This window comes from Eumetopias jubatus, unplaced genomic scaffold, assembly GCF_037043125.1.
Source record: "Eumetopias jubatus isolate StellerSeaLion01/CBP00866 unplaced genomic scaffold, mEumJub1_p1.0 scaffold_7, whole genome shotgun sequence".
In the NCBI taxonomy this organism is placed as follows: Eukaryota; Metazoa; Chordata; class Mammalia; order Carnivora; family Otariidae; genus Eumetopias; species Eumetopias jubatus.
This window is the reverse complement of record NW_028274813.1, coordinates 91,547,501-91,566,733: the sequence shown is the minus strand read 5'-3', so window position 1 is coordinate 91,566,733 and position 19,233 is coordinate 91,547,501. Positions and strand designations below refer to the sequence as shown.

Here is a 19,233-nt window from a genome sequence, read left to right as displayed (position 1 = left end):
CGCTAATGAAAATCTATGCAGTATATTTTTCTTCAACATGATTATTTATGATGTTAATTATTGAAAATTAGAAGAAACCCTTGCCTTTCCTTGTTATAACAGGAATTGATGAGTTGATAGACCTATTCATGGGTGCTTTGTGCTGATATGACTGATTTTTTTCTGTTTTACTCTATACATAGCTTCTTCCTGATAAAATCTATAAAATTGTCTTTGCACTTTAATACCTGGAAGACCTTGAGAACTGAGTCAAAATATATCAAGAAGAAAAACCTTCTCAGATAGAATCACAAAACAATTGGAGGAACCTTTGTGGATGAGTTTCATATGGAACCCATATGGATGGGTTCCCAAGGCACTAGCACTCAGGCTTATATAGCAAATAGAAAAAAAAAATCTTTTCTATTCACCTAGCTTCTATTGAATAAATAACTCCTCCAGCATGTCAGATCAACTTAGGAATGAACTAACTAGTAAATTTGTTATTTCATTAAGTAATATTTACTGTACTTGGATTCATTATAGATAGCTAGTCTGTTGTAGTTTTGAATGATGTTTGCTATTTACTTTCTCCGTGTTAAATGAGAACATCTCAGTGCACGTGGATTCAGTTTGACGTAAGTAAGCTCCCTAAATTCATTCTCAGATTACTCTGTAGAACCCATGATGGAAAACACAGTATTATCACTGGAAATATGCTTCTGGTTCCAAATCAAAATTTTTATGACTTGTTAAAACTATTTTCCAAATACAGAGATATACAGAGAGATGGTCTTAATAGTTTTTTTTTTTTTAATCATTTTGGTACCCTGAGCACCTTTAAAAATATTACAACTGAATGATAAATATTGAATATATTTTGGGTATATTTCCTGAGGACTCTTCATTTTTATTTTTTTTTTAAAGGTTTATTTGAGAGAGAGTGAGTGCAGGAGTTGGGGGAGGGGCGGAGGGAAAGAATCTCAAGCAGACTCCCCATTGAGCACAGAGCCTCACATCGGGCTCGATCCCAGGACCCTGAGATCATGACCTGAGCTGAAATCAAGAGTCAGCCGCTTAACCAAGTGAGCCAATCAGGCACCCCTTCATTTTTAGCTAAATACTGTAACTTCCAAAAAACTATGATTCACTTTCTGGAAAAATTTGGATGTGGTCTCTGCGATTCTGTGTACTATGCTTTATTAATTGCTTACTTACTTTTTCATTTAAGTAGCTTAGATTTCATGTGCACAGTTGATATGTAATATGTTTTCTAGATTACTTAAATGTCTGACTTTTCTGAAAGAAAATCATTTTCTTACATATTTTTGTGTGTCAGGTAAAAGTAAAGCATTCATTTTTACCATTTTTCATAATTATTCTAGATTTGCCATCCTTATCATAACTCAGGAGTTATTTTTTTTAAAGATTTTATTTATTTGAGAGAGAGAATGAGATAGAGCATGAGAGGGGGGAGGGTCAGAGGGAGAAGCAGACTCCCCGCTGAGCAGGGAGCCTGATGCAGGGCTCCATCCCGGGACTCCAGGATCATGACCTGAGCCGAAGGTAGTCGCTTAACCAACTGAGCCACCCAGGCGCCCAACTCAGGAGTTATTTCAAGTTTAAATTGCATTCACTTATTTTGCTATAGAAAAATAGTATATATTAAGAAAGCTTATACTTGAGTGAGCCTAGTCTCCTTTTTTAAAAAATTGTTGGTCGGCCAGAGAACTGCCTCTACTTCCAAATATTTCTGTTCAGTATCATAGAGACTTTTGGCATCAAACACTGAAGCATATTATTAAGTGTGCTTACTGCCTTTGTTAGGAGGTACAATTCAATACTCATTAGTTTTACTGTTGGCTTAACGAAAACTGTAGAAGAGCACAGAACAATATAGCAAACAACATGTGCCTACAACCCAAGTTTAATAAATCTTAATGTTTATCTTGTTTGCTTCAAATCTTTCCAGAGACAGAATGTTCTAGAAGTAGTTGAAGTCCCTTTGTTTCCCCTTCCTCATCCCATTCTCCCCCCTCCCACAGCCACTATCCTGAGGTCGAGATGTTTCAGTCTATCCACATTTTCATGTTTTTACTACACACTGAATTTTTTACATATATGGTAGAGTTTTGTGTGGTTTTTAAACTTTAGTAAAGCTGTCATTCTATACATATGTCATTCTGCATTTTGATTTTTTCAATTTATCAGAATTTTAGACATTTATTCATATTGATACTTGAATACTCATTTTGACTATTATGTAAAATTAAGAATATGCCATACTTGATTTATTCTTTGTTCTATGTATAGATGTGTCACTTCTAATTTTTTGCTATTACAAATAGTACTCTCTGTACTCTATGCATACATGGGCTAAGTTTCCCCCAGAAAATGGAATTGTTAGGTCTAGGGTAGTCAATTTTACCGAATACTGTCAAATTCCTTTCTAAAGTGGTTGTGAATAGTGAAGAATGATGAGAATTCTCATTTTCCCATATTTTACCAACACCTGACTCTGTCACACTCGAATATTTTTGGCAACCCTCATTGGTATGAAATTGTTCTCGTTATTTGCAGTTTCCTATTACCAGTGAGGTTAAACATTTTTACCGCGTTGTTTCTTGTCCATTAGTGTTTACTCTTCTGTGAATTGCCAGTTAATGGCTGATTTTTTTCTTTTTTTTTTAAGTAGGCTCCACACCCAGCATGGAGCCGAATAGGGCTTGAACTCACGACCCTGAGATCAAGACCTGTGCTGAGATCAGAAGTTGGATGCCTAACCGACTGAGCCACCCCGGCACCCCTGAAACTGATCTTTTGCTGGCTGGTTGTATGAGTTGTAAATATCTTCTCCCACTGTCTATTTTAAAAAATTTGTTTATATGGTCTTGATTAGTACATATTTACTGGATGTCTACTATACGTGATTCTCAATGCCAGGCTGAGGTAGAATCCCAAGTTTGATAGTTTAAGACTCAAGGAGTCTATAACTAAAGGTGGGATGAAATTTTAATTTATAATTTGATCCTTTTTCTTTTTAGGTCAATACGATTTCCTTTTTATAATGTATGCAGTAAGGGAAAGATTTAAGAGATGTAATGTATTACCTAAGATAATTTTGTTTCAATTCTTGCTCTAGCTTTTGATATTTTATATCATTTGTATTTTATATATTTATATTTGGATATTTTATTGTCTATTTCAAATTATATTTGAAAGGATAATAAGTGTTTGGATTATTGCACATGATGTTTAATAAAGCCTTTTGGAGCATTGAACAGAGCCCCCAAAAATTGGAATTTCACTAGCCTTCTACTCCTAGAGGTCTGGTGTCTTAAGAGTCACAGATAACAAAATTGAGTGACATGTTGGTGTGATGGAAAGAACATGGGTATTGCATCAGATAGTGCTGGGTTCAAATTTTGGCCCTTCAGTTATTATTCTGTGTAATTTTAGCCCAAAGTTTTAATTGCCTTGAGACGCAGTTTCTCTAGGATGAGCTGGAAGATGACCTTCACAGGTGGTTTTGAAGACCGAATCCAATAGTGCATATGAAAACTACAAGGCATAGTGGTCAGGACAGTAAACGTTCGTTACCTCTACTTAGAGGAAATATGTAGAAGAGGCAGAGCTCTATTGAAAGTATGCAAAGGACAGTTATTCTAGCCTTACCCTCTCCCTCTGGACCAAAAAGTTGTGATTTTCTGCTGTCTAAGGCAGTATTTGTCTACCAACTCTATCCTTTTGCTACTTTCCCAAGTGAACTCCTAAGCCTGATTACTCTTGGTACAGCTGGCTCCTCCCTGAAAGAAGGTGGACTTCCTTTTCCTCCCCACCATGAAGCCTCTTGCAGACGGACCCCAGCTCACATCTGGACCCAGTGCTTATTTAGGGGGCAAAATACAATGTTATATGTCAATTATATCTATAAAGCTGGGGAAGAAAGAGGTTACAGGCATTGAAATGATAATAAACATGAGATAAGTTGCCTCTCTTTCTTACCAAAACCAGTAACAGTAGCAAACAATTACATAGTACTTGCCTGTTCTGAGCCCTTTCCAGATATTAGCTCATATCTGTCTAACATGACTTCCCCTTACTCAGGTGTCCAGACATACAGTCCAGGAAGTCTCATAATTGCTCTAATTTCCTTTTCCACAACACCACACTCAAACTAAATCTTTGCTTTTTCTTCATCATCATTTTGAAAGATATGTGCAAAAATCAAACTACAAGGATGTTCACTGCTGCATAACTGATAGCAATAAAATACTAGGAACAACCTAAATGCTCAAAATAGGGATTGGCTACATAAATTATGGCTATTAAAAAAGATGCGGTAACGTTTCTCCAAAGAAAACATACAAATGGCCAACAGACACATGAAAAAATGCTCAACAGCACTCATCATTGGGGAAATACAAATCAAAACCATAATGAGATACCACCTCACACCTCTCAGAATGGCTAAAATTAACAAGTCAGGAAACGACAGATGTTGGCGAGGATGTGGAGAAAGGGGAACCCTCTTACACTGTTGGTCGGAACGCAAGCTGGTGCAGCCACTCTGGAGAACATTTCTTGTCTTTTTTTTTTTCCTTTTTCTTGTCAAAAAGTTGAAAATAGAGCTACCCTACGATCTAACAATTGCACTACTAGGTATTTATCCAAAGGATACAAAAATACTGATTTGAAGGGATACATACACCCCAATGTTTATAACAGCATTATCAACAATAGCCAAATTATGGAAAGAGACTACATGTCCATTGACTGATGAATGGATAAAGAAGATGTGGTATATATATATATATACACACATATATATATACAATTTTTTTAAAAGATTTTATTTATGTATTTGTCAGAGAGAGAGAGAGAGAGAGAGCACAGGCAGAGGGAGAAGCAGACTCTCCACTGAGCAGGAAGTCCGATGCGGGACTCGATCCCAGCGTCCTGGGATCATGACCGGAGCCGAAGGCAGATGCCTAACCAACTGAGCCACCCAGGCATCCCTATATATATATATTACGAAGAATGAAATCTTGCCATTTTCAATGAAGTGTTTAATCTTGTATAACAAGATTAATTTAGTGTTAAACATTTAAAATTGTTTAATTTAAAATTGTTTAATCTTGTATTAATTTAATCTTGTATAACAAGATTTTCTGGAGGTTAAGGCTTTTAGAAGAAAAGCACAATGTAGGGAGAGAGGGAGAGAGAGTGGGGATGGGGGCAGGGAGACAGAGATAGAGACAGAGAGCGAGACAAGGAAACACAGAGAGAAAATTTCTTGCTACCAGATGTGGCCCCCGTTGTATTTAACGGTATCAGGGACTCCCATGGCTGCGCCCCACCCCTCCAACCCCAGCCCCGGGAATTCTTGATCTGCTGTCCTGTGCAGCCAATCCATCTCCCCACCCTGGGAGCATGTCCCCTGAGCCAGCCAACAACCTCTGCAGACCCATGTTCAATGCCCTCTAGTCTAAAACCTATCACCCTAAATCCTAATTTCCTTTCTTCAGGAGAATTTCCACTGCATCCAGGGATAACCTCATCCTCTACCCCCAGGGGTGGGTTTGCTTCCTCCAGGGCAATTTCATCCAATAGTTCAGCAGCTTCGGATTTCCCAAAGTCTGGTTGCTCGGTCTCCAAAAACTCCGAGGGTGGCGTAACCAGGGTCACACTAAGTAGCTGGACCCAGGCCAGTCTGGTTCTTTCACATCTTTCCCTCCAGTGTGAGGTGGAACAGAGCCTGCTCCGGTCCTCTCCTTCCTACAGTCCCCAGAGCCCTCCACTCCAACTTTCCCTGTGGACCATGGGTGACTCTGAATGTTCACACATTCAAGAGCAAGTCGGCTGGGCGCCTGGGTGGCTCAGCTGTTAAGCGTCTGCCTTCGGCTCAGGTCACAATCCCAGGGTCCTGGGATTGAGCCCCTCATTGGGCTCCCTGCTCAGCGGGAAGCCTGCTTCTCCGTCTCCCACTCCCCCTGCTTGTGTTCTTGCTCTCGCTGTGTCTCTCTCTGTCAAATAAATAAATAAAATCTTAAAAAAAAAAAAAAAAAAGCAAGTCGGCTATGCCTAGCCTTCTGGAAGTCTAAGTCTAGACACAGGGAGGATTCATTTCTCTTAGATGATGGGTGGACCTTTTCCATGGGAGGCTAACTTTTGCAACCTCTCCCACTTTTACTCAGAAAAACGCTCAAATCCATTTCTGATGGTCTCTCCATTTTTCTTCTGTGAAACTAAATGGCACATCTGAGTAATCACGTAACAAAGGATTGAGCTATGGGGAGCCAATTTGACCTCCACTTCCTAGAAATAACAGTTGTTGGCCTTGTCCCTGCCCTCCTTCCCATTCTCTATCCTCCACCTCCAACCAGGATTTTAAAAATTTCCATTCAACTAGTATTTATTAGTCACCTACTTTGTGCAAGATGACAGGCGCTAAAATGGTAAACAAAATCCATACAAGCCTCACTCTTACAGAATTTACAGCCTCGAAGATGTGGATGTAGCCATTAAACAAATCGTTAATTGCAAATTGTTTGATTCAATTTTTAATAAGTAGTAAATGCTCATTAAATAAGTAAATTAACAAGTTAAGCAAGTAAATAAATACAGTAAAACATAAAGTTATAAAAGGCATCTATGAGAAGTCCTTATCCTACCTCCAGGCCCCATCTGCTCCATTCCTGTTCCCGTTAACTACCATTATTAGTGGCTTACTAAGAATTCCACTAGATTTTCTGGGGATATAAAAGCAAATACGTGCTGTATTCTCATTTTCTCCCTGTTTTTTCTTTCTTTCTTTCTCTCTTTCTCTTTCTTTCTCTCTTTCTCTTTTTCTTTTTCTTTCTTTCTTTCTTTTTCTTTCTTTCACTCTCTCTCTCTCTCTTTCTTTCTTTCAAGATTTTATTTACTTGCTTATTTGAGAGAGAGAGAGAGAGAGGAGGAGGAGCAGAGAGAGAGGGGCAGGAAGACTCCCCGCCCAGCACAGAGTCCTATGCAGGGCTCAATCCCACGACCCCGAGATCATGGCCTGAGCTGAAATCAAGAGTGGGACGCCTAACCGACTGAGCCACCCACGTGCTCCTCTCCCTGTCTCTTTACACAAAAGGTAGACACTGTTTGGCATCTTGGCATATTCCTTAATGTTCCTTGGAGCTGTTAAGAAGTAAAATTCAAGTGAGGAAATTTTAAAGATTTGCTGGCTTTGTTCAACAATTCATGAATCAGGCAGCATCCCTCCTGGCAGACAGATCGGAGCTCTGAGGAGCTCCACACAATGAAAGACTTTTATAGACAGGAGGGAGTGGGGCAAGGATGTTGTGGTTTGGTTGTGGCAAGGTCATCTTCCTTTGGGGGCGGCAGAGGTCTGCCCCATGGATTACCTTCCAAGGGCTGACCAAGGAATTCCAGGTTGACTGGTTTCAGATCCCAGTTCTTCAGAGGCTGAAACTGTAATTAAGTTTGTTAGTAAGTCTTAGTCAGATGATGTGGAGCTTAGCATAAGTGACTATTTGGGGCCTGTTGTCTCTTTTTTATCAGAATATGCTCATTCTTTTGTGTGATTTTGTTGTATGCATGTGCCCTTGGTTTATTTAGTCTCCTAGCTGTGGACGTTTGGGTGGTTTCCAATCTTTAGTTATTACAAACCGTGCTGCGGCAAAGAAAAACACTTGTCCTGTCACACACGTCCCAATATATCCTGAAGCAGAATAGTTGGATCACAAGGCAGGTACATTTGCAATTTTGGTAGGTACTTCCAGAATGCCCTGCCAGCACCTTGGTATGAGAACGCTTGTTTCCCTGTGGCCTCGCATACAGAGTGTATTGGCAAGCTGGTCTTCTGCTAGTCTGTTAAGGGAAAAAATGGTAGTTCGTTGTAGATTTAAGCTGATTTTCTCAATTAAGGGTTCTATATTTCCCTTTCTGCCCATTTCTCTCTCTCTTTCTTTTTTTAAACTTTTATTTACTTTTGGACATGGGGCGTAGAGAGAGTGAGAAAGGGAGAGGGAGAGGCAAGCATTTCTCTTACTATTCTTTGTCTCATTTTTTATTAGGGTACTGGTCTTTTTCTTCTTGCCCTCGTACTGTGAGTTACAAATATTTTTTTTCTCAGTTTGTCATTATCTTTTGGCTTTACTTAAGTGTGTGTGTGTGTGTTTTAAAGTGGTTGAATTTATGATTTTTGGATTTTGAGCCATAGTTAAAATAGATTCTTCACTTTGAGGTTGAGGAGCGGAGCTCCCGAATTTTCTTCATGGAATTTTCATCTTAATTTTTTTTCACAGCTTTATTTAGGTATGATTTGTAGCATCTAAATGGGGTAACTCCTGATCAGATGAGGGCCCTCAAATGGGTAATGATCTGAGGGAACCCCGGGGTGGGGGTGGGGGTGGGGGTGGGCAGTGAAAGAGCTCACCCGAGGCAGAACAAAGGAGACAGAAGTTTACTGAATACACTGCAAGGAACAGCAGAGGAGAGACAACCGAGGCAGTGGGGGGGGGGGGGGGTGGAAGGGGCTGTTTATAAAGAGGGAGGGTGAGGAGGTATGGCGATGTACGGAATTTCCCCTTTTTTGGCAACTGTGCCTAGTAGTAAGCAGCGCATTGGTCAGTTAGCCTATGGAGATTTCGAGGTCGGTCAGCTGATGGGCCCGGCTGTGTTCAGCCAGGGGGTCGCTGAGGGCCCTTTCCACATTCCATCGCTCAAGCCTGTTTGCCAAAAGTGGCCTCTAATAACTGATATACAAAAAAAATTGCACACATTTAATGCATATAATTTGATGAGTTTGGACATATGCATACATCTGTGAAACCATTATCTTGATTATGGTGATGGTTTCATATAATTGTATGCTGTGATTTTTTTTAAAGTTATTTATTTATTTGACAGAGAGAGACATAGCGAGAGGGGGAACACAAGCAGGGAGAGTGGGAGAGGGAGAGGCAGGCTTCCCTGCGGAGCGGGGAGCCCGATGTGAGGCTTGATCCCAGGACCCTGGGATCACGTCCTGAGATGAAAGCGGACGCTTAACGACTGAGCCACCCAGGCGCCTCTATGCTGTGATTTTTTTAAATTTAAATCTTTGATTAAAAAAATTTATCTAAGTTCTTGGTGTGAGGAATCCAACTTTTTTCCAGATGGCTCTTCTTGTTCCTATTTATTAAATAGTTCATTTTTTTCTCCTCTGGTCTGAGATGCCATTTTTATTATATGCTAAATTCCGGTATGTATTTCAATTTATTTTTCCTTTTGTCTGTTCATACATCAGTTTCTCATTCTTTTAATTATTGAGGATTCATAACATATTTTAATACCTTCTTGGTGAGAACAGAACCTGCTAGTTACTTTTCTTTTACAAAGTTTTCCTTACTATTTCCTTACTATTTTTCCTTGTGAACTATAGAAGTAGCTAATGAAATCCAAAACAGAATACCCAAAATTCTTGCTGGGGTTTTCACTGGGATTGTGTTAAGTTTATAAATTAACTTAGGAAAAATGGTATCTTTGTGAAGGTGAGTCTTCTTTCTGAGGATGTGGTATGTCTTTCCATTTATATGGGTCTTTTATATTGTTCAGTGGCAATTAAAAAAGAAGTTTATTATGTTCAAGGAAATGATAGTCAAGATGAAAGGACTTGGTAAGAAATTAAAAACTGTAAGAAAAAAGAACTAAATGAAAACTTTACAACTGAAAAAATGTAACATATTAAGAAATCAATAACCAGGTTTATTATCCTATTAGATACATCTGAAGAGAGAACTCAAAGATAGGGCAGAAAAAATTTCCATCTGAAATTCAGAGAGAAAAGATGGAAAATAAAGAAAAGAATATTATATATATAACATACATCTATGTAATTTTTATAACTTATGTAATATATATAATACACACAAATACTATATATATTATATATATGAGATAAGGTAACAAAGTCTAACATAGCATAACTGGAGTTGCAGAAAGATAGAAGAGAGATAATGCTCAGATGCAACACTTGAAGAGAAGATAACAAATTTTCTATTTAAAATGCCTGACGTGGGGCTTGGTACTTTTTATGTGCTAGATAAATGTCAACTGTTATCACCATCAATATTACTTCTCCACCCCTGGTCTCATGAAAGATTTATACTATTGGCAATATTGCTGGAGTCCAAATTCACTAGGCTATTTTTTCCCCCCCAGAGACCTTATGTTCCCAGGCATACTTGTTCTTTTTAATCTGGTTCTTTTTTTTTTTTTTATTAAAGATTTTATTTATTTATTTGTCAGAGAGAGAGAGTATGGGAGAGAGAGCACAAGCAGGGGGAGCGGCAGGCAGAGGGAGAAGCAGGCTCCCGCGGAGCAGGGAGCCTGATGCGGGGCTCGATCCCAGGACCCTGGGACCATGACCTGAGCCGAAGGCAGATGCTTAACCGACTGAGCCACCCAGGCATCCCTGTTTTTTGAGGTATAATTCCCATGTTATAAAATCCCCCATTTAAAATGAATAATTCACTGCTTTTCGTATATTCACAGAGTTGTGCAACCATCACAAGAATCAATTTTAAAGCATTTTCATCACCCTTTTCCCCCAAAGAACCCTGTTCCCCTTAGCTGTCAAGCTCTGACTCCTTCCCCTCTGACCCAGCTCCTGGTAACCAGTCACCTTCTTTCTGTTTCTACAGCTATGACTATTCTGGACATTTCATATAAATAGAATCATACAATATGTGGTCTTTTGCGACTGGCTTCTTTCACTTAGCATGTTTTCAAGGTTCATCCATGTTGTTTCATGGATCAGTGCTTCATTCCTTTTTCTTATGGAGTAATGTTCTGTTGTATGGATATACCACATTTTATTTATCCATTCATCCGTGGATGGACATTTGGGTTTTTTCCCTTTTTTGGCTGTTATGAACAACATGTATAAATTTTTGTGTGGACATAAATTTTCTTGTGTATATCTAGTAGTGGAATTGTTGATTCATAAAGGAACTTTATGTTTAGCTTTTTGAAGGACCGTTTTCCAAAATGGCTACATCCTTTTTATGTTCCCACCAGCAATACATGAGGGTTCTAATTTCTCCACAACCTCACCAACATCTGTTATTATCTGTCTTTTCTTTTTCTTTTTAAAGTAACTTCTACACCCAACGTGGTGCTTGAACTCACCACCCCAAGATCAAGAGTCACATGCTCTACTGACCGAGCCAGCCAAGTGTGCCATCTGTCTGATTATAGCCATCCTCGTGGGTCTGAAGTGGTATCTCACTGTAAAATTTTCTGTAGCAATTAAAAAAAATCTTTTATTTCAAAATAATTATAAATCCAGAAGAAGTTGCACAAATAGTGCGGAGTTCACAAATCATTCTGTTACCAGCTTCTCCCAATGGTAATATCTTACATAACTTTAGTAAAACGTCAAAACTAGGAAATTGACATCAGTACAATACTGTTAATTAGGCCTAATTCAGATTTCACCAGTTTTTTTTTTTTTTTTTTAGGGACTTATTTATTTGACAGAGAGACACAGCGAGAGAGGGAACACAAGCAGGGGGAGTGGGAGAGGGAGAAGCAGGCTTCCAGCGGAGCAGGGAGCCCGACGCAGGGCTCCATCCCAGGACCCTGAGATCATGACCTGAGCCGAAGGCAGACGCTTAATGACTGAGCCACCCAGGCGCCCCAGATTTCACCAGTTTTAAGATGTCTTCTGTTACGGACTGCATGTTCAAATTCATATGTTGAAGCCCAACGCCCAAAGTGATAGTATTAGGAGACAACTAGGTTTAGGTAAGTGCTGGAGGGTGGAGCCTTCATAAAGGGATTAGGGTCTCATAGGAAGAGGAGGAGACTAGAGTTTTCTTTCCTCATCATGAGAGGATATGGCGGGAAGGCCGCCAGGGAGAGGCTTCTCCTCAGACATGGAATCTGTTGACACCATGCAAAGGGATTTGTCAGGTAGGCAGCTGGATAAGAGATTTTGGAGCTCAGAAACTGGGAGGGCCTCATGGTATAAATTTGACACAGGCTCTGTATCTATGTGGATGTCACATAGGTAACATTTAAGCCACAAAAATGGATAAGGCCACCTTGGGAGAAAGATGAGAGCAGGGTAATGCCCTGAAGCATGCCAACATCGACAGCCTGATCGGAGGCTGCAGACAGCAGAGAGGTAGAAGGGAGAGTGTGACAGGCCATTTCCTGGGAGCCCAGAGAAGCTGTATGCCTCAAGGACCAGGAAGTAGTAGCTGTCCAATACCGCCAAGAGGACAAGAAAGATGAAGACCAGAAACAAAAAAATTCTATTCTATTTGGCAATTTGAAAGCATTTGATCGCTTAAAAAAAGATTTATTTATTAATTTGAGAGAGAGAGCATGGATTGGGGGGGCAGAGGCAGAGGGAGAGATAGTATCTCAGGCAGACTCCCCACTAAACCCAGAGGGTGCAGCTCCAACTCACGACCCTGAGATCACAACCTGAGCCCAAACCAAGAGTCCAACGCTTCCCTGACTGCATCCCCCGGGCGCCGGGCATTTGATCACTTTTCAATTCTTCCCTCTCCACAGAAATCTTTAGTAAAAGGTGAGAGATTCATGCCGTCTGAAGAGAAACCAGAGCATGCATTTGATTCCTTTTCCTCAGAAGGAAGCTCCAAGAGTCGTGTTGCCCTCCTCACAATAGTGTCTGCGTGCCCTTTCTCTCTCTCTCTCTCTCTCTCTCTCTCTCTCTCTCTCTCTCACACACACACACACACACACACGCATCCACACACGCACCCTTTCAAGCGCTAAAAGCGATGAAGCCTGGGTGATGTTTCCATTTTTATTCTTTTTGCTTATCTGTGTTTTCTCATCTCGCTACAGCAGTAAGTGTTAAGTGGTCATTTAGAAAATCCACTGTGTTAGATGATTGTATCTGCGCGTCCCTGAGCGCCAAGTGGCCAGCCGGGCAGCGTCTCTCTAAGTGCCTGTCCCTCCCTCCCTGCTGCTGAGAGAGAAGCAATAGCAGGAATAACACCACTCATGTGGGCCACTGCCTCCGCACACCCTTGGCTTTGTTCTGGGCCGCGGAGCGGGCGCTCTGTCCGAGGCGGGGGGGGGGGGGGGGGGGGGGCTATGGCCCGAGGCCAGGGGCGGAAAGGCTGCCTGCAGGTTTGCGTTGCTGAGTGCACTGTTTAATTTAGAAGGGCCTTTTATCCTGGATCTCTTAACCAGAATCGGGGAAAAAGGGGTGGAGTTCATGAAGCCTAGAGGAAGGGCCTTCGAAGGGTGGAGCTAAGGTGGAAGAAGGGAGAACCCTTTAAATAAAGCCCCACACGAGCCGCCCAGGAGTCTGCCCTCCGTGCCCTCCGTGCCCTCCGTGCCTGTCTGTGAGCCGCCGCAGCCCCGGGCAGAGGATGGAGCCCGAGGAGTACAGAGAGAGAGGTGAGCGCTGGGCATCCCTCTCTGCAGGAGCAGGTGCTGGGGGTCCGCCCTTAGATTCGGGGGAGGGGGTGTCATTTGACAGGAGGAGTAGAATTGCCCTCCCCCGAGAGTTGGTTTCCACAAACTTTTTCCTGAGGAAGGAATGTGGCACCCCGGAATTTAAAACTTTCTCAACCTCTCTTTCATCCTCCCTCTCCCACTCTCCTGGGTCTCCCTTTTCCTGTCCCCTTTCTCATGAAGAGAGGATTTGGATTCCCCAGCCACTCAATGGGAAAAGGGGATTATTCATATTCTGAAGCAGAAAAAAATTTTCCCCGAGTATTCTGTAGTCACTGCAAAATCCTTTCTATGTATTCATTTCTCTATGTGTGAATCTGTCAGTGCTGTTCTTTCACTTAGTCCTTCATTTCCTACGGATTTAGTGAGCAGCTACTATATCTCCAAGCCTTGTGGAATGAGAGAAACCAAACGGTTAGCTTGTCGTCCGGTATGGCTCCTTAAGAGGGACAGGAGATAGTTGCTTCTAATTTTTCTCTTTGTGACTTTTTATATTCTCCCCACCGGTAAGTTATGCTGCCTAAGATTTCTTTGCCATTAAATCCAACTTTTCCTCTCCCCTCCACCCAGACCTAACTCACCAAGTAGCTAGCGGCTTTGCAACTCAAGTCTGCACTTGCTTATTTCCGGGCTTCCCCAGAGCCTCAGGCAGGTTCCCGCGGCCATCCATCCTGTGTGTAGAACACGAATACATTCCTTGTCGCCTCCGGGCAAGTGCAGGGCCAGGTCCAGCGCTCTCAGAGCCCTGCTGGGGTGCCACCGCCCTCAAGAGAAGCAGCAGCTGTGGGAGGGTTGGAGGAGAGCGAAGGGTGTCAAAATCTCTTTCTCTTTCATAGTTTTTTTCTGGGATTGTTCCTGCTCATGAGAATCTTCCATGAGCTGGTGCAGAGGCAAGAAATCACGTTCTTTCTTCTCTCTGTTTTATCTTATCTTATTTATTTATTTATTTTTTTGCAGGGGGAGAAAAGCCTAAGGAGTACTAAGGAGGAATTATAGATATTGAGAGAGACAGAGGGAGGGAGATGAGCACACAGACACAGAAAGGGAGAGAAGCAGAGAGGGAGCCTCAGAGGGAGGGAGAGACAGAGCTGAAGACTGAAGCCCTGTCCTGGAGAAATGAAAGGGGAGAAAAAATAATTTATAGTTGCTTCAGAGTATTTGAATTGGCTATTTTTCTTCTTTATTTATTCGTTCATTCATTTGATTTTTTTTTTTTTTTGAGCATCTGAGAAATATCCTGAGCGTTGAGGTGTTGGCGCAAGCAGAGGGAAAGCAACTGAGTGATTAAGACCTGGTTTTGCGTACTCCTGAAACTGATATTATACTATATGTTAACTAACAAGAATTTAAATAAAAACCTGACACAAACAAACAAACAGAAAGACACAGTTTTTCATTTTCCCAAGACTTCAGGCTAGTGCAGGATTCTTGGTCTGGGTCTATGCTTGTTGCTTTAGGGATGCCATGAATCTCAGAAATTATACGGCACTTTTTTGTGTGTGCAAGCCCGTAGTTTTCATCAGATTCTCAAAGAAGTCCATGGGGTCCAAAAGTGAGAAATTACTGGTCTAATGGGAATAGTGAGCAAGTAGATTTTTCAACTTGTCTCGGGACCTGGCAGGGGAGTTTCCATCTATGCTAACAAAGAGTATAGGGCGTGTGTGTGTGTGTGTGTGTGTGTGTGTGTGTGTGTGTGTGTGTGTGTGTGTGTGTGTGTATAGAAAGAGCCACACAGTTTCTATAAAACCTGTAAGGTAGTGAATTAATTAGATGTTCTGTTTTTGAGAAGAAAGGAAAGGTAGGAGAGACAATCAAGGTTGATATGGATAAGGGAAAGGGGAGGGAAAATATTTTACTTCAGTGCTTGAGATTTATATTTCATGATTTTCTGTCTTGTTCATTTGTTCACTCACACACTCCCTCCACTGGTCATTCATTCCGTCACTTATTTTTCCATTCATTTTTTTAAAAAGATTTATTTAATTATTTGAGAGAGAGAGAGAGAGAGGGAGCCAGGGGTGGGGTGAGATGGGGAGAGGGAGAGAGAGTCCCAAGCGAACTGTGCCATGCTTGGAACCTGACGCAGGGCTTGATCACATGACCCTGAGATCATCACCCAAGCTGAACCCAAGAGCTGGTCACCTAACTGGCGTCCCCCCCTCGCCTTTTTATTTTAAGTAATCTCTACCCCCAACTCAGGACTCGAACCCACGACCTTGCGATTAAAAGTTGCATGGTCTACTGACTGAGCCAGCCAGGCGCCCCCACCCTCACTTATTTTTAAATTCTGAAGACACGGCTGATGCTAGGGATCAGACCTTCTCCCCATCAGCCCAAGAATCCATCTCCTTCTTCACCAAGTCTCTTGGCCCTGACCCAAGGCGGTCAAGCATGGACTGGCCAGGCCCAGTTGGGGGACATGAGGCTGGTATCTCCTCCCTCCCTTGTAGGAAAAGAGATGGTGGATTACATCTGCCAGTACCTGAGCACCGTGCGGGAGCGGCGTGTGACTCCGGACGTCCGGCCTGGTTACCTGCGAGCCCAGCTGCCGGAGAGTGCTCCCGAGGAACCTGACAGCTGGGACAGCATCTTTGGGGACATCGAGCGAATCATCATGCCTGGGGTGAGCTACAGTCACCACAAGGGTGACTCTGGGTTTCGGGGCATCGGAGGGTGGGCAGTAGGCCTGAAGAGAGGCCTGCCTTGGGTAAGCCTGCCACTTGGGCACCAACATGCCAGCCTGTCGTGTGGGCATGTAGAGGGCCAGGGCTTTGAAATTAGGATTCTGAAGCCAGGGCTGCCCTGTGGTGCGGGGTGGGAGGCCGGAGGGTGTTAGAACCTTACCCCAGGGCCTAGTCTGATGGATGCATGACAGTCCAATAGGATGAGGTGAGGATGAACATGGGGTCTGAGCATGACAGAGAGAGGAGGATGGAGACGGTCCCCGAAGTCCCAGATGGCAGAGTCAGGGACTTTCCCACAGAGTGCAGAGACTGGCTGACGGGGAGGAAGGGGGCTGAGAAGACACCCTCCCTTAGGGCACCCCGACTGTCACATAGAGAGGCCCAGGAGCTGAATGAGACCCTGTCAGTCCCCTCCTTTCTCCTCCCGGAAGTGGGAATGGTGTCCTTCACTCTCAAGGGGAGGTCTCACGATTGAGCTGCTTTTCAGGAGTAGAGAGGAACTTTCCCTGGATCATGTATTCCTGGTGACAAAGAGCACAGCCTGGTGATGGCACTGGCAGGGCCAGGGAGCAGACAGAGGCTGGCTGGTGCTTGGGCTGGGGCCTGCCTCTGTGGGCCGTAACACTGTCCCTGGCCACCACGGGCGAGGAGCTGTGCCAAGGTGCTCATGCTAAAAGTGAGAGCACCAGTCTTCCTCCCACAGAAGGGCTGCCTTTTACTGAGCTCCATGTCACATGCCAGGCCCTGGACGAGCCCCGTTACAGGCTAGCCGGTTCTATCCTACGGTGACCCTACGATCCCTGTTTTACAAATGAGGAAACTGAGGCTCAGGGATGTTAATTGTTTTCTCAAAGTTATAGAGTTTGTAGGCTGGCAGAGCCAAGATTTTAGCCCTGGGCCAGTCTTATCCCACAGGCTCTTTCTCCTACACTGATACCTCCTCTCGTGTGTGACTGAGTGTTCCAGCCTGAGCCTGGGCACCCAGGCGCCGCCCTTCCGCGGGACCCCAACATGCAGGTTGTTCTCTTCACTCTGTCTGCTTGGGGCACTGGTGTCCTGAATGGCATGTGTCCAGAGACCTCCCAAGGCTGACTTGGGATTTGCTTCCATCATCCCCTAAAAACTTTAGATGGGACAGAAATATGCCTGGAGGCAGGGATGACAAATTATCCAAACTCAGAATAAATCTGTACAAATGTAGTGGTCGGCAGGTTTGTATTCATCTCTCTCTGACCACTCAGCCTATTTCACAAGCATCTTTTGAAAAATTTCCATAAAGCGTAAAGCTAGTGCCCCGATAAGATTATCTCATGGATTTCATTCTGTAAAATGTAATCTGCTGAGGGACCAACTGTAATTTGATAGTGAGACTGAGAGCAACTGTCAGAGGGGGTGGAAATGAGCTGATTCGTTGATTGTAATTCCAGCAGTTGCTGAGGTTATGGTCAGAGAGGCTCATTTCTGAAACAGAGGTCTGTCTGTTCTTGATAAGGGTTCCTCTGGCTTATCTTATCATATTTATCTTGCAAGAACAGATAATTGCCTCTTGATAGGGTTAGGGGATGGAAGCCCTTCTTTGGGGTTTCCAAAATACTGTCACTAAGGACTCTGATAATGAGGGCCCACTCTTCCAATGCCTCTGAGAGACGGCCTGAAAGCGGTTGGCCCTTTGACCAGCACCTTGTTGAAGACTGGATTCATTTTTCCCTCCCTGCCATCTCCTAGACACAAAGAGATTAACTGCTCTTCTGCTTTAATTCCAACTCTGGTTAGAAAGACCTCCTCTGCACTTCATGGGGGTGGAGAGAGAGAGCCGCTGAGGGAAAGAAGGCAGGGTGCCACCGTGTTCAGGAGTTTGGGCCCTCGGGTCAGAGAACCTTGGGTTTCTGTCTTGGCACTGTCATCTGTCCCTGTGAGGTGTGTGTGATCACAGGGATGCTGCTTCGCACTAGCCGGCCCCGATTCTTATCAATGGGTTAATGGGAGAACCTATCTCATGGGGGTACTCTGAGAATTAAATGAGATGAAGCATGGGAAAATGGAAGATATCATTGTTGCTTTCCACACATTTCTCCTGGCGAAAACCAGAGGAAGAGGTCTGATTATCTAAGAGTCAAGTCAGATTATATGATGTGTCTATCACCATGTGATTAACTCATCATTAACCTTAGTGCTTTACATTTTGCCAATTTCCTCCCAGACCAATCCACATGACAACCCCAGGAAACAGGATTTATTTTATGCTGGGAAATTAAGGTGCAGAGGAATATCCTGTTTTTATGGGGTCTGCATCATATATAAATTTTGAGATCCCTTGTAAGAAAATAAAATTAAGTATCTGTCTCAAAAAAGACCCATGCAAACACTGGACCTTGGAGCTTAAGTTCATTAGCTTCACAATAAACCTACAAAGTCACACAACTGGTTAGGGACAAAGGTAGGACTGGAACCTGTGTCCTTGGACTTGAATTGTATGCTCCTTCTACCACACACACTGTCTAGGACACTGTCCTTGCTAGTGAGGGATTACAAGAATTTCTGCACACTAAATATCAGTACACTAAGATGTTGACTAATGAGTTCTCAGTAGCGTGGGACATCTAGAATGAGAGGGTTCCATGGGTTCAGGGAAAGGATCAGAGGGGGCTGGGGAACTGGGAAAGGGTTTGTGGAGGAAGTGAGTGTTTTGTAGCTTTCTAGGAATTGGCAGGTTTTGGAAGTTTCTGTCAGTGTGGGACGTGCCTGCTTGTCAGGGGACACAGCATTGCTCAAAAGCACGAATGCAGAAATGAACAGGGCATCTTCATCAACAAGGAGATGAAGCCAGATTAGATAATTAATGAGGCCGGTGAGCTTGTTATGGTGGGGCCCTGTCTATCCATCCACCTGGCTCCTGCTTACATCCGGTTCTTCAGTCTGACTGTGGGCTCAGGGCTTAACTTGGAGGTAGGGGCCCCAGGCCCATGGGCTGGCACTTCTCCCGCCCTTTTCTCTCCTTTCTCCATCCTCACTGGGAAACGAAGGACGGCTTTGAATCCATTCACACTGACCCTCTGTGGGAGCTGTGCACCCAGAGAGCTCGGCGACCCATAAA

The 19,233-nt window shown here is 43.1% G+C and overlaps 1 protein-coding gene across 1 annotated transcript in view; it reads left to right on the top strand.

The window, feature by feature from the left end:
• The first annotated feature begins 13,245 nt into the window (after positions 1–13,245).
• HDC (histidine decarboxylase) overlaps positions 13,246–19,233 on the top strand; it is a 21,701-nt gene continuing 15,713 nt past the window's right edge. Inside the window, exons 1-2 of the mRNA XM_028100272.2 lie at positions 13,246–13,398; positions 15,906–16,078. Coding sequence (XP_027956073.1) covers positions 13,371–13,398; positions 15,906–16,078 — 201 coding nt within the window. The 5' untranslated portion in view covers positions 13,246–13,370. The remainder of the gene's footprint in view (positions 13,399–15,905; positions 16,079–19,233) is intronic.